Here is a 15,918-nt window from a genome sequence, read left to right as displayed (position 1 = left end):
GATCTACAGGGAAGGATGATAGCCATAGAAACCAGACAGAGGCCTACCAGCAGTGGTACCAGTGTCGCGAGAGTGAAACCCCTGAACTTTGACAAGAGTACTTCATGGATGATGTTCTGGACCCAGTTCGAGACCATGGCCAACCAGAATGGATGGGCACAGAAGAAGAAGGCCGTAAAACTCATCACGGGTTGCATGTGTTATACAGTATTTGGCCAGGTGCTGTGTACAAAGGGATCGTGAGGGTGCTCAAGCGATGCTATGGTGACCAACAACTGGCATGAGCGTACCAAATCCAACTCAAGAAGAGGACAGTGCATGGGTGAACTGCTGCAGGACTTCACAGTTGAGGTAGAACAGCTGGCCCACAAGATCAGAGCACAGGAAGCTGCCTACAACTACATCGATGGGCTTCATGGTGCCTAGATCTACCAACACTTCATGATCAGTGGGGAGCATTGCCTTAAGGATGCCCTTATCATCGCCCTGGGGATAGAAGCAGCGAAAAGAACAGTAACTTTTATGTCATCAGTGAGGGTATGAGCTGTAAGGGGTGAAGAGAACCTGAAGGTCCGCTCATCACAACCAGAGCGACTCTCACCACCAGGAAGCCAAGGCTCCAGAGAAATCATCTGCTGGCAACGTGACGAGTGTGACCATTGGAGGAAGGACTGCAGAAGGAGACAGCCACCTCCCAGGAAAAGGAGTGAGGGCCGATGAAAGGAAGGGCTCATTGGCACCACCATTACCATCCCCTTGCTTCACAACTCAACGCAGTCATCAAGAGGAACAATGAGAGTCTGATTGCAGACAAATGGCTTGGAAACAAGCCGTGCAGCAATATCGCAGACATGGCAGCACTAACCGTCACTAGGCCGGACATTGCCAGGGGGAGAGAGCCGTACCTCCCTTTTGTGTTGTGGACAGCTTAGGAGGTCGTTCTGGGTCTTGATGCACACTGAGCTTATGAAGTGGTCATTAATGTGGGACAATGTGTACAATGACTGGGTCGTTAAGAAATTATCCTCCAATGGCATGGGTAATACTAACTAATGAAAATACCAGCCCATAGTGAAGTGGCGATGGCACTGACCAGAGAGGTCTCTTGAGGACATTCACAGCGAGAGCTATCAACTTTTCTTTTTTTAATAATGCTTCAGGCATTTGTACCAACATAAGAGATGAAACTCAACTCTGTTAAATCAGATTATGAAGATTATGAATAGGTATAAATAGAGGACAGTGGTGTAATAGAATTGACAGCTACCGAACATGGACTTAACTTGGCTAGGACGTTCATACGGGTACAAATTCTCAACGTAACATCATGGAACTGAGTTCAGAACATGTGAACTAGTAGATATCATTGTACCAGCAGACGGCGACACACAAGCGCAAGCTCTAGAGGGTGATTACCTCGTACTGGAAGATGCGTAGAGGTAGAACAGTTCGAGAAGCTCGAGAGGTTGATAATGGAATACTGGGATCCCTTTTCTGCTTTACTGTGGGAGGATGGACAGGATGTTCAATCGTATTAACACCAGCAACACAATCCCCATACATCAACCAACTCATTAGGTACCTCTGGTAATGAAGACAGAGATTGATCAGATGCTGAACAGCATGAAGCAGTGTGGGGTGATCGAAGAATCCAACAGTCAATGGTCATCCTCTGTAGTTCTGGTAAAGATGAAAAATGGTGAGCTCTGCTTCTGCATCAATTATCAAAAGCTGAATGATGTCATCAAGGAGGATTGCCTTCTGTTATCCCTAACTAACAACACACTGGACATCTTATCCAGAGCCCAGTGGTTCTCAACCCTGGACCTGAAGTCGGGATACTGACAGGTGGTGCTGCACTCATAGGATAAGGAGAAGACAGTGTTCTCTACTAGCCAGGGGTTAAGGCAGTTAACCATTATGTCCTCAAGACTGTGTGCTGGACCTGTGACTTTCAAACAACTGATGGAGTCCATACTGAGAAAGCTCATGGATGATGCCTGCCTGGTGTACCTAGATAATATCACTGTCGTAGGACACATGTTCCTGCAGCACCTGAAAATCTCTGGGCAAGGTGGCCACCTAAAACGGAATACAGGGAAGCGCAAACTCATCCTGGAATAAAGAGTTATGCTACTTAGCACCTACTGTCAAATTTTTTATTATGGACACTCAAGTTTAGGCTTTAACTACAAACAAACCGATACACCTATTGCAAAGTGAGTTATACCAATATTTTCCTTGTTTAATTCTGCGTTAGGGTATGTAAGACACATAGTTTTTGAAGTTCGTTGCTTATTTTTTATTAGCAGTTGTAGAAAATATTGTCCAGGTTTATGGCTTTTTCTCTAGGAAGTGCTCCATTATGAATACAGGTAAAACTACTTGTCTGTTGGTAATGAAATTTTTATGTGTTATAATCACATGTATTTGTAGTACAATACTCAAGTAACAATTTTTTTCAACCACCCCAAAAACGTTCTTATTTTTCTAAAGAAACTTTTTCTCAGCCCAGGATAAACGTACAGCAGGAAACTTGAGCTTGTTTTGAAGCACTCAGTCATGGTTATCAGAAACTAAAACCACTGTAACCGCAGTGTGGTACTGAATTTACGAAAAGTAATATTGAAGGGAAGTTTTGTGTACGCCAGACCATATGATTAACAACAGGCGTGGTGGTGAAATCGGCCACAGTGTTGCCGCGTTCAGTAGTGATCATGCGCGTAATAAACACAGCTTTCCGTTAACTTTCAACCCTTAATTTTATTTCTTTTAAATTCTTCTTCCCATCACCTTTCCCCATAAGAAATTTTGGACATTCAATGGCAGGTTTAAAAATGGTTGGCTTCCTAATTTAGATATATCACAATGCAAAATTTTTACAGGGGTTATTTACATTATTATTTACATACATTTACAATATTTAATTATGTCAATTTTCTTCCTTTGAAAAATCACTGTTCCGATGAATTGATAATGATGTCTGTTGTTTAAAGGGGCCTAACAGCTAAGTCATCGGCCACTAATGGTAAGAGGTGAACGAAACAAAAGTTAAAACTTCAAAATTTATCCACTGACTAGAATCTAAAATGAATGATGATAAAAAAATGGTAGTGAAACAAAAACAATCAGTGGGTCCAATTCACAAAGCCTGAATTATTGGGATGATGCATTATTATCCAAAAGGCTTCCACAATTCAGGTTGCCGGCCCCTCATAATGGTACTAATCGCTGGGGGGTAGAACCACTGTGTTCTTCCTATAGTGGTACTAATCACAGGTAACATAGACTCATGGTGTTTCTCTAATGGTGGTACTAATGACAAGAAATGTAGACCTATCATATGTCGCACACAATGGCATCACTCACAGGTAACACAAACCCATGGTGTTTCGCACATAAGGGTACTACTCACAAGCAACGCAGACCCATGGTGCTCCGCACATAGTGGGACTAATCATGGGCACCGGTATTTCCGTGGCATCCCTCACTAAGTGGTACTAACCACAGTCAACATATACTCATATTGTTACACACATAGTGCTACTAATCATAGGCAATGTAGACCCACAGTGTATGACGCATTATGGTAACAACCACAGGCAATACAAACCCATGGTATTCGTCACATAATGGAACTACTCTCAGGAAATGCCCACCCATGGTTTTCGCACATAGCGCCAGCCAAACCAGTGGTTTTTCTCACATAGTAGTACTAATCACAGGCAACGTACATCCACGGTATTTCTCGTAAAGTGGTACTACTCATAGGTAGTGCAGATCTATTCTGAACCCAGGGGAACCGACACATTTCAGGACAAAGTTACGGCACATGGGCATTAGTTCGCGAAGCCGAATGCCCACTCCCCCACTTCAGTGGAATACACATGATCGTAGACCCTACTAACCACAGAACCATGATGTACTAAGCACAAGTAGTTTCATGGTTTTAATATCATCCCTTGGTCGCCCCTTTTAATCGCCTCTTACAACAGGCAGGGGATACCGTGGGTGTATTCTTCATCTGCGTCCTTCACGCACACGGGAGACAGAGAGAAAAAAGGAAAAGAAGGGATCCATCAATTTGAAAAATGAAGTAACGGATGAAGAACGACGAGGGGGCGTGAAAATGAAGACTCCCTAGGCCACGAATGCTCTAATACCGTCGGGGTCAGAAAAGAACAATAGTTGGCCAAGGGAGGTCAGACAGGATAGATTAAAGTGAGGAGCTTGGCACAAATAAGTGGAAGGAATACCAGGACTCAGCTAAGGGCCCCGTGGTCGGCAACCACGCTCCGAGTTTGAGAGCCCCTGGGCCTCTTTTAGTCGCCTCTTACGACAGCCAGGAAATATCGTGGGTGTATTCTTCATCTGCACCCCCCACCCACGGGGTGTTCCAATGAATCGGTACTGCTGTCATTCATGTTAAATATGACTGGCTCGAAATAAAGGAAATTTTCAGACAGCCATCTTTCTCCCAGTAGTGGTCTTCAATTTTCTTAGCATGTTTAATACATTGTTTCCAGCGTTCAGAGGTTACAGTACGTAAGGCTTCTCGGCATAAAATGTTAATTCCTACCATTTTCTAATGTGTAAGCCATATTTGTTCCTTTTTCCTTTTCTTCTTCTTCTTCTTCTTCTTCGTTTTGCCTCATGACTGAGGTGTCGTGACTATCATAATATTCAGCCCTCTAGCCGATGAACCATACTCCGCCATTCTTCCCTATCTAAAGCTTTCAATTTGGTTACTCTGAGAGAACACTGTAGGGGGCCGTTCACCATGTCTATCATGATAGTGTTCATGGGAATAATAGTGTAGTGAGGTCTCTCTCTCTTCCACACCGCAGTACCACAACCGAAAAACCAGTCATTCTGGTGACGCTTGAGGCTCCCCGCTCTTGACCCATCTCGAGCATGAATTGCTCTGTGCATCAAGTCGATACTGATGGCGCTGCTGCCCGACATCAGGTTTTTAGTGGATTCCAGTGGCATTTCCTCCACTGAGGGACCACCGCCCTTCCTCCCTCAAGGAGCTCATCCATCCGAAGCCGTTGGCTCCCTGAGGGTGTCAGGTTATTTCTCGCCGCCTAACACTCGGCGTGGAGTCGCTGGCTGTTCAATCTACTCTATACCGTCAAAAATACGTCCATTGTACGTAAGCCCAAATGAGCTTGAATGTATTAAGCTCCCAATGGACCACTGGTAACCAAACAAGCTGTACATCTGGTCAAAGTCGTTTATTCAGTTGTTCCTGCTTCTATACCGGTGTTTGAAAATAAGGCCTGGAAAGGTCAATCGGCTCTGCTTTAGTTAATTTGTTATAATCGTCAACTCCTGGTGATAATGAAATATTCTTTGATGGTATCCAAAATATAATTTCAGGTTTCAGCCATGACATGTTTGGGTTATTAGTTGAAGGATCGACCATCCTATGATATGGAGCTTGATCTATAGCGACAGCCGACCTTTGAGGCAATAAACTCAGGACTTTTGTGAACTATTCTACTTGATGAGTCGAGTTCATCTCATTGTCGTAATCACAATTGCCAATAAAACAATAAAACAAAGTTCTGCATTGTCAAGAAATCTTTCTTCACTTCCGATGTGTAAAATTATGATGCGTTTCCCAACTCCAGATGATATTTTGAACCCTCCACGCTATCCATAAATTTGCTGAATGTATCTTCTGTACTGTTTATAGTTGTCAAAGTTGTTTTCTAAAGCATCAAACACGTTTTTCTGCCATCCAGATTTCATCATATGGTTCTCTCTGCACCAAGTCTCGTCTGTAAAGATTATGATGTAGCCCTGTGCTTTAAAGTCTCTAATTTGTCTTAGGTAAAAGTATGCTGGGATGCAGCAAATGTCACAGATTCAATTAGCACTGGTTTTCTGTTTAGTTTTCTTATTGCAATCCCAAGCTTTTAACTACTTTCAAAAGCATAGAAATTGACATATCAGGAAAATCTGCTGTATTTTCTAACAGTTTCATACAGAAGCTTTTAATTGTGGGGAATACCTTATTCATATTAAAAATGTGTATATTTCTTCGTATTGTGCCCAAAGTAAAATCAATGAGTTGGATTTCCGGATGCCCCGGTCTCACATACGGCTCTTTTCTTGACCTGGATGACGTATTTCCTTCGTTCTCCTTTGCAGCGTCTTCTACTCTCTTCACTGATGACGCCGATAATCCAAGACAATCTGCTTCTTTCTGGTACACAGGGACCTCTTGTCCCTTACTTTTTCCCCCCCTCCATTTGAAAGAAACAAATAGCACTCAAAAACATCGCAATTTCACCCTCTGATAACGGCAGTCTCGGAGGCGACATGCAGAACATAGGACGACTGAAAATATCTTGTGGACAAACCAAGGTCATGGGCATTCCACGTACATGGCAACACTGTGTCCACTTTCTTCACCCCGTCGGCTGTTAATCGCATGGTCTGGCCTACACAAAACCTCCCTTCAATATTACTCTTCATAAATACAGTACCACACTGTATGGTTACAGTACCACACTGTATGGTTATAGTGATTGTAGTTTCTGATAACCATAACTGAGTGTTTCAAAACAAGCCCAAGTTTCCTGCTGTATGTTTATCCTGGCTTGAAAAAAAGTTGCTTTAGAAAAATGATACAAACATTTTTTTGGAGTGGTTGAAAAAAATTGTAACTTGAGTATTATACTACATATATGTGTGGTTATAACATATAAAAAGGTCATTACCATCAGACAAGTAGTCTTCCCTGTATATATTCCTAAGTGAGCGCTTCCTAGAGAAGAAGCGAAATACCCAGACAATATTTACTACAACCGCTAATAAAAAATAAGTAATGAACTTCAAAAACCATGTCTTATATTCCGTAATGCAGAATTGAACAAGGAAAAGATTGGTACAACTTGCTTTGCAATTCATTTGTAATTAAAGCCTAAACTTGAGTGTCCATAATAAAAAATCCAACAGTAGGCCGCCCTCCTGATGAAGCTGGGAATCAGAAACAAGCTCACCGGGTGCTGAGAAGAGAAGGATGTAGAAGAACTAGGATTGATGAGGAGATAGCCTATACAATTTTAGATGGCAGTGTATGATTTGATGTTGTGACACTTGTTTGTTCCTTTGTATTTAGCGTTGCATTCCTTAAAAGAAGACATTGAGTTTTATACAAACAACATTGTTTTCCACATGAAACCCCTTGATCTATGGTCAGTTTGCGTATTATAACAGTTACAGACACATTTTAAGCACTTTATTGTACAATGGCATTTGGTAATCACATGGCTATCTTAAGCCGCCGTGCGCCACCAGTGGTACAAGCAATTTCATGGTCGCTGAAGTAGATTTTTAAGCTTTGTAATTTCCAAAACTGCTTGTATGAGTACAGCACCTCCCATAAGCAATCAGTAAAGTGCTCTTTCCGTGTGTCTGTGAACCTCTCATGTTCGAAAAATACTGAAACAATTTATAGTTCATTGTTTACAGTTTGCGTAGTTTTTGTAGACCTATAGCATAAAACGGTACATTTTACTAGCACTGTTTTAGAAAGAGTAAAACCACATTCCTATTTTAATTTGTGATAGGCCTAGATATTTATTATGGATCCAGATGTGACTGAAGAAATCCCAAATGAGAGCACATGTGTGTCTGAACTCAGTGACATATCAATGTCTGGAAGTGAATATTTATCATCAGATATTGAAAGTGATAGTGACGCTATAAGTGTGGCAGAAGTGAGGAAGAACGAAGTGATGCAGAAAGGAGTGACGGTTTCCAGTACAAATGGCAGTAAGTGCTATTCATAACAATCATGTAAACAACATTTTGGAGTGAACTGACTTGAAAGCTACGTGTAAAGAATTTTTCCTTTTTCTGGACAGCCACAGCTGCAATATAATTTAGATGTAACAGACCCTTTTACAGTAAATAAGCAATTTTTAGATGATGAAATCTTAGATGAAATTGTTTCAGAAACCAACAGATATGCAAGGCAATATGCTGCTTCTAAAAGAGTAAAAAGACTCTCACCAATGGCTAAATCGAAGGACTACATGAAAGAAGAAATGAAGAAGCTGCTTGGAGTTCTTATGATCATGGGCATTTGTCCTCTTCCCCAAAGAAAAATGTACTGGTCTAACAATCATAGAACGATGATTGATGAGGAACCAACCATTGTTGAACCACACCTCGCAAAAATCAAAAACTTGATTACACTATGTAATGCAAAGTTCAAAAATATTCTTGAGTCTAATGAATCACTAGTAATCAATGAGTCAATGCTGCCATAGAGGGGAGACTGCTATTTAGGCAATATCTCCCTGGAAAATTCCATAACTATGGAGTAAAAATTTACAAGGTATGCTCCACTAACAGATATACTTTCGAAGTAAAAGTGTATGCTGTCAAGACAGATGTGACTGCAAATGAAGGTCATGCTGAGAAAGTTGTCATTGATTTGATGGAGAGCTATTTGAACGAACGCCGTACACTTTATGCAGACAATTTTTGTAATTCTGTAAAACTAGCTGAGGTTCTACTCAACATAAAACCTATCTTTGTGGGACTCTGGGGTCTGAACGTAAAGGAAATTGAAAACAGGTAACTGGAAAAAACTATCAAAAGGTCAGGTTTTGGCTAAAGAAAATAGGAGGGGCATAAAAGTAATCAAATGTGTGGATAAAAAGAGCCAAGTTAATTATTTCAACACACCCAGAGGATAGTCAGCATCTTTTAAATTCTGGAAAACGTACTAAAAACGGCAATCCTGCTATGAAACCTAATTCTGTAAGGGCTAATTCTGTATGGTGCAAAGGAGAGTGTTGATTATTCTGACCAAGATATCAGCATACTATGCTCTGCTTCACATTTGTGATTTTAGGAGAGGAAGAAGTTATTTACAGATCTTTGATCAACATGTGTTGTTTCATCTAACAAGAACCGAATTATTTTCTATCAGCCTTTTCTGTTAGTTTACCTAACATCACTTTATAAAGCTCAGGAATGTAATTCTTAATTGTTGAAAATGAACGAAGTTCTTATTGTATACGTTTGCCGAGACAAATGTTTTATGCAAGTCTTCATTGAATTTACCTACTTTGTATTGGTTCAGGTTTAAGTAAAGCCCTGGTTACAAAAGGCTGGCGTTTTTGTTTCAAATTTACCACTTTCAATTTATTGTGTTTTGTTTTTTGAAGATGATGTTGATCTTCATACTTTTTAGTTGCAGTTATGACTGTGCTTCTATATTTGCAAAAACAAACTACCTCTGTCACTTGCAAAATCTTCAAACTCATGTACGCATGCTTTCAATACATCACTAGCAGTTCTCATCTCCTTAGGCATTATAAATTAAGTAGCAACAACACAGCCCTTTAAAGTACAATGAATAACAACCCATTTCAACACAACCACAGCAGAACTGACAAAAACTATTTATGCATGAAAGGAAATAGTATTAAACTATTTACGAAGGGGGGGAAAGACAACCCTTTTGTAAGTGAAATTCCACGAATAATTACCTGCCTAACACGATTGCACGTAGACAAAGCCATGGTCAGATGTAGTGCTGGTAATGCTAATTTTAAATGCGTTACTCGCACAGATGTTGAGGACAATAGAATTTAGGGAGGAGGGTAAGAAGAAGGTGGTAATTTTCCATGTTTGTACCAATCAACTAAGACAAGCAGGAATAGGTACTAACATGTATGGAATCTGGTTACGACAAGAAGTTTAAGGACGCAGAAATTATTAATCAATCAATCAATCAATCAATACTGATCTGCATTTAGGGCAGTCGCCCAGGTGGCAGATTCCCTATCTGTTGTTTTCCAAGCCTTTTCTTAAATGATTGCAAATAAATTGAAAATTTATCAAACACCTGCCTTGGTAAGTTATTCCAATCCCTAACTCGCCTTATTAAAAACGAATATTTGTCCCAATTTGTCCTCTTGAATTCCAGCTTTATCTTCATATTGTGATCTTTCCTATACACCACTCAAACTTATTCATCTACTGATGTCATTCCACGCCATCTCTCCACTAACAGCTCGGAACATACCACTTATAGTATAAAATACAATTTGTTTATTGACAACTATCTATTCAATACCATACAATCCTTAGATTAGGATATAATTTGTTTTACATTAGTTATTGTGCGACATGTTTCACTTGTGTTACAAGCATCATCAGCCACTTATCTTACCAAGCTAAATCAGGATCCTGAATTAGTTGTTATATACTGGAATAAGAGATTATCCCATCAAAGTCTATTACTTACATATATTTTTGTATGAATGTCACATAGTTATTATACTTAAAAAACAATTCAGAAACAATGGGCATTAATAATGGTTAAAACAGTTTTTAAATTTTAAAATTTTTTTTTTTAAATTTGCTTTACGTCGCACCGACACAGATAGGTCTTATGGCGACAATGGAACAGGAAAGGCCTAGGTAAGGGAAGGAAGCAGCCATGGCCTTAATTAAGGTACAGCCCCAGCATTTGCCTGGTGTGAAAATGGGAAACCACAGAAAACCATATTCGGGGCTGCCAACAGTGGGGTTCGAACCTGCTATCTCCCGGATGCAAGCTCACAGCTGCGCGCCCCTAAACACACGGCCAACTCGCCCGGTTTTTAAAGCATTTTACTAACCAAACTTCTATATTGTTCTTAATATATTAACCTCTTTAACAGATAAAAGTTGTAAACTTAGCATTGTGAAAACACAGCTGTAATATAATGGTTAAAAAACATTTTTCAAATTAAAAAAAAAAAAAAAGAATGCTATGTATTCAGGGCGTCGACCTAAGAAGATCTTTTGCCCCTACTTTTCACCATATGTTATGAACCTGCGTGTATTTGGAATTGGCGGAAGTGTAAAGTGTTGAATGTGAAGAAAGGAACATTAAGGACGACGCAAATACCCAGTCCCCAGGCCAGGGATATTAATCATTTACAATTAAAAAGTCCTGATCTGGCCGGGAATCAAACCCGGGGCTGTGGGCTCGATAATCTTGCCGCATGCAGACCTCTAGAACTTATATCATGTAATTCAGGCATAAATAAGAATGTAAACTTACAATTATGAAAACCTCAAAATGAGTGTCCTGAATTGCATGAACTGCAGTCCCAAAGTACAGAACAGAGGAAGAATATCAACTTTCTTCATGACCTCTACAATGCAAGTTACAAATTCTCGCTACAGTGCAATTTGTCTCTCAAACGACTTGAACAAGCATTTGCACATTTTTCATTCTTATGACTGACTCAAACATTTGCAAAAGTAATGTGTATATTCTTCATGAACAGTTAACACAACATCAGTTTAACTGTCCTTTTCAAAATTAATAACCGAAAATTAAAATATACATATTTACAATAAAATTAACTATATAACTAAATCATACTTCAAGAGCATAAACACAAACCTTCTTTCCATGAATACTCCTTCATTGTCTGAAGTACAACAATAAAGAGCAGTACAAAGAGATGGAATCGCTCTCGCACATCACTACATGAAACTTGGAACAAGTTATTCTTATCAAATTTCTTGAACACACTTCCCTTTAATTCCACAAACTGGAACACACCATAAAAACATGCATTATGTCACAAGCTAGTTTGAAAGGACAATAGTTTGATTGAACAGGAAAAACTCTTTAAGACAATTCCATGTTTATTCCAAATTATTAAAAATCTCTTGAAGACTGTTTCCTGTTTATTTAAAATTATTCCTAACATAATCATCTATACTTGGCACAGTTTAAAGTACATTAACTGTGAAATGTTGTCAATTTGATATTTATTTCATGTTATCAATACCCAACATCACATACCTCTTACATCAAATATTTCATATCACTTTAAACTGGTCATATTCACTTACAGCTAACATACAATGGCACAAGTACTCAAGGACTAAAAGTTATGGAATAGGAAGGTGGAAATTAAAGTAGCTCCATTTCCACAACAGCCTGGGGAATGCCAATTATGTTTCAAGCAAGCTTGTCATTTACATGATTAGTGCCTTGATACAAGTGTAGAATGGACTAGTATAACTTGGAAACATTTCTCTAAACCCATGGGTAAATAGTGAAAATATCAAGCTAAATTAGTAGGTGGTATTATTATTATTATTATTGTCACCACTTCTATTTATTATTGTAATGGATGTAGTAATGAAATCTATTAAAAGGAAAGAACATGGAGATATCAAAGCCTTCACATTTGCAGATGATGTTGCGATCTGGAGTGACTCAGAAGAGGAATTGGGAGAGAAAATACAAAGCTGGAATGAGGAGTTTAAGAAATATGGTTTAAACATCAGAAAGACCAAGACAGTGGTGATGAAAGTGTACGGGGAAGGAGCAGAGCCAATAGTCATGTTAAATGAAGCTCAACTGGACAGCGTTCCAGTTTTCAAATACTTGGGTAGCGTTATATGAAATGACAACCTAGCAAAACATGAGGTGAACAATCGAATCAATAAGGCAACACAATTTTACCACCAGGTAAGACACCTGCTGTGGAATGAGCAAATACCCATGAAAACAAAAATGACATTGTACAAGTCCTATTATACACCAATTCTTACATACAGTCTCAAAACCACAACACTGACCAATAGAGATAATTCCAAACTTCAGGCAGCTGAAATGAAATTCCTACGCACTATGATCCAGAAAACCAGGAAAGACAAGATTAGGAATGAGAAAATTAGAGAAGTAGGAATAGATGAGTCTCTCCTCAATAAGATTCAGATATCAAGACTGAAGTGGTTTGGTCACATGAAGAGGATGCCAGTAAACAGAACTGCAAGGAAGGAATTTGACAGAAAGGTAGAAGGAAGACGACCCGTGGGAAGGCCACGAAGGAAATTGATAGATTTAGTTAAGAGCGATGTACTGCTGAGAGGTCATGATTGGGACAAGTTGGTGGAGGAAGAATGGTACAAGGACAGGATGAGATGGAGGAGGCTCATATACCACACCCGGGAAACTGGAGATGGTTTAGGATGATGCTGATGATGATGATGATGATTATTATTATTATTATTATTATTATTATTATTATTATTATTATTATTATTATTATTATTATTATGTACGACAAGATGTCACTACGGACTTTATTTGGTATAAATCGTGATAGCAACATTTATTATTTGTGTGATGTATGATCTGTCTTGTGTAACAGAACATATGAGGTTATGTCACGATATTTCTGCTGTATGTTTATTAATGCGACTTTATTTAATGTAAGAACACATAATTAATATATACATAAAATTTATTATTACCTGTAAATATGATGTATAAATCCGATGTAATGTAGTGCAACACAGGGTAAGAGCCTAGAACAATGCACCTTGTCCTGATGTCACTTGAGTTTTACAGAATGTTCTATTCATTCGTATATAGGCTACTGGAGACTCGACAACATACTAGAAAGCATGTTGTGTCATACTTTTCTGGAAGCCTGGCCACGCAAAGTATATAAAGGCAGTTTTGGGTTGTTTAGTTGAGTTGTTAGTGAGAGTCATTAGTCGAGTTAAGTATGTGAATTCATGTTGTAGTTTTGGCGTTGAAGTGGTTATGTTGTGTGTTCTGTAGTTGGTTGACATGCTAATGTGGCAGTCGATAGAGTTCAAGATAGTGGTTCATTTGACGTGCAACTATTATTATAAGTATATAATTTGTAAATAAAACAGTGTACACAATTGACAGCATCTCATGTGTGCGTCTCTATGAATACGATAGCCTGTCGCAACAATAGCTGCGAACAAAGACTGATTTACAGAAAGTGCGAGAAAAATAACAGAAAGTATACTGAACTCTGGAAGACCATTTATTTGCCTTTGAACTTACACTTCCATTGTGACTATATGATATGATACTTAAACTTAATAGCGTAGTGAATTTTACCCATAAGCACTGATTCACCGGATATTACCTGATTTATTCCTTAAGTCAAATACAAGTCTTTTACAGGATTACAATACAAACAGCTTCAAGAAAGCATGATGAATAGTCTCTCCTTTTGCCAACCTCAACATAATAAAGATAGCAAAAGAGAGACAAGTTTACCACATCTGCCCAAATCTTCCCATATCTTGTCCAGTCCCTTTAATGTAATGTGAAATGTTTTTCACTTTACTTTAATGTAACAAATTTCAAACAGTGTAAGTAAATTTGTCCACGCAATCAAGAAATGTGAACCTGTAATATGTAATCGTCCTGAATATATTCGTATTCAGTATCCTTAATATCACTTTCAAGGTCATTTTCATAATTTTCATCTGGTTCACAGAAACTGTCGCTCAAATGTTCTACCATTATGTCACTGTTGAGGGCTGGGCGAAGTTGCAACGTCTAGGTCAGGGATGGCAAACCTTTTCCAACTAGTGTACCATTTTAAGTCTGGTTTATTTTTCTCAACTGTATACTGTGCCACTTGTTATTTTCCTTTGGAATGGCTACAAGCACCCCATCCCCCCGACCCACTCCCTAAATCTAAATTATGTTCCATAACATGTTATTACACATACACTGTAAAGTAATACATTTCATTGCATGTTCCGTGGTCGTATTTTTCCAATACCGCAACAATATATTTTAATAGGTAATATTTAAAAATACCTAACTTATATTTGTTCAAATATAATAATAAGCGCCCATTGTAACAAACTTCGTCATTGAACATTACAGGATATAGAAATCAAAATTACTAATATTGCCGAAGGATTTTTAAGTTAACTATCGTTCTCAATTTTAGTGTGAAGCTTGTTGCTGAATCTTAGTAGCTATGTAATTTATGTTTCTTAATATAATGTTATTGGCCTTACGTCCCACTAACTACTTTTTCGGTTTTTCTGAGAAGCCGAAGTGCCGGAATTCAGTCTCACAGGAGTTCTTTTATGTGCCAGTAAATCTATCGACATGAGGCTGACGTATTGGAGCACCTTCAAATACAACCGGACTGAGCCAGGACTGAACCTGCCAAGTTGGGGTCAGAAGGCCAGCGCCTCAACCGTCTGAGCAACTCAGTCCGGCTGTCATTTATATTAGGTTCTTAACTTCTTGTCCTCGATAACACACAAGAAGCATTTAGGTCTGAACTAAGACGGTTTCTAAAAGTTGACTTCACAACGTTAATTGAATAAAACAGCTGTTTGCAGGCTTATGATGACCCAAACGAAGGAACTAACACTGTAGCAAGTTTCTTCATGGCCGAAAATATTTGTGGGAGGCTGTTCCGCTGTTCAAGTATTAAGTTCTCTGGCTTCTGGAAAGAATATTCACCATCAAGAGCACATTCGATTTTCACCGATGTACTATTTTCTTGAAATTCAGTCAACTCCATTTCTAAACTGTCAATATCTAACCACTCAAAAAGTGACCTTGAACTCGCTCATTGGTGTGATGTGAGGTTTTGAAATAAAGTGCGATATTTTCTCCAAATCTCAAAGCTGGGATAATCTCTTGGCAACTATTTGTCTTAAAAACTTCAAAATAATAAACAGTTACACACTGCAAATAATTATGTGATGCTGGCAACCACACACAAGCCAAACTTCGCTAATTGACTGATGTGGGTGAGTGAATGATTCGTTGGGTGCATCTAACATTTATGTCACTTAACTTCCGGATGTATCAGTGTGGAGGTGTTGCCATAATGCACATCCGAATGGAACTAGACTTTAGATTTTCAACATTTATTTCTTAAACCTGAAACACTATAACTATACCATGCATGAGATATGTATAGTCTATAGTAAAAGACGTACATAAAAACGTTAATATGAGCTTGGGGTGTGCTACCGAAATGCGTTCCCGTGTCAGCTAGTGACGCGTGGCATAGGTTCGCCATCCCTGATCTAGGTATTTTCTAGCTATTTCACTTCCTATTTCACACT

At 38.9% G+C, this 15,918-nt stretch overlaps 1 protein-coding gene across 1 annotated transcript in view; it reads right to left on the bottom strand.

The window, feature by feature from the left end:
• The window catches only part of LOC136857853 (protein TAPT1 homolog), a 186,628-nt gene that overhangs the window by 18,747 nt on the left and 151,963 nt on the right, over positions 1–15,918 (bottom strand). Inside the window, exon 7 of the mRNA XM_067136837.2 lies at positions 11,432–11,582. Coding sequence (XP_066992938.1) covers positions 11,432–11,582 — 151 coding nt within the window. The remainder of the gene's footprint in view (positions 1–11,431; positions 11,583–15,918) is intronic.

This window comes from Anabrus simplex, chromosome 1 (assembly GCF_040414725.1).
Source record: "Anabrus simplex isolate iqAnaSimp1 chromosome 1, ASM4041472v1, whole genome shotgun sequence".
NCBI classification, from domain to species: domain Eukaryota; kingdom Metazoa; phylum Arthropoda; class Insecta; order Orthoptera; family Tettigoniidae; genus Anabrus; species Anabrus simplex.
This window is presented reverse-complemented; position numbering and strand designations above follow the sequence as displayed.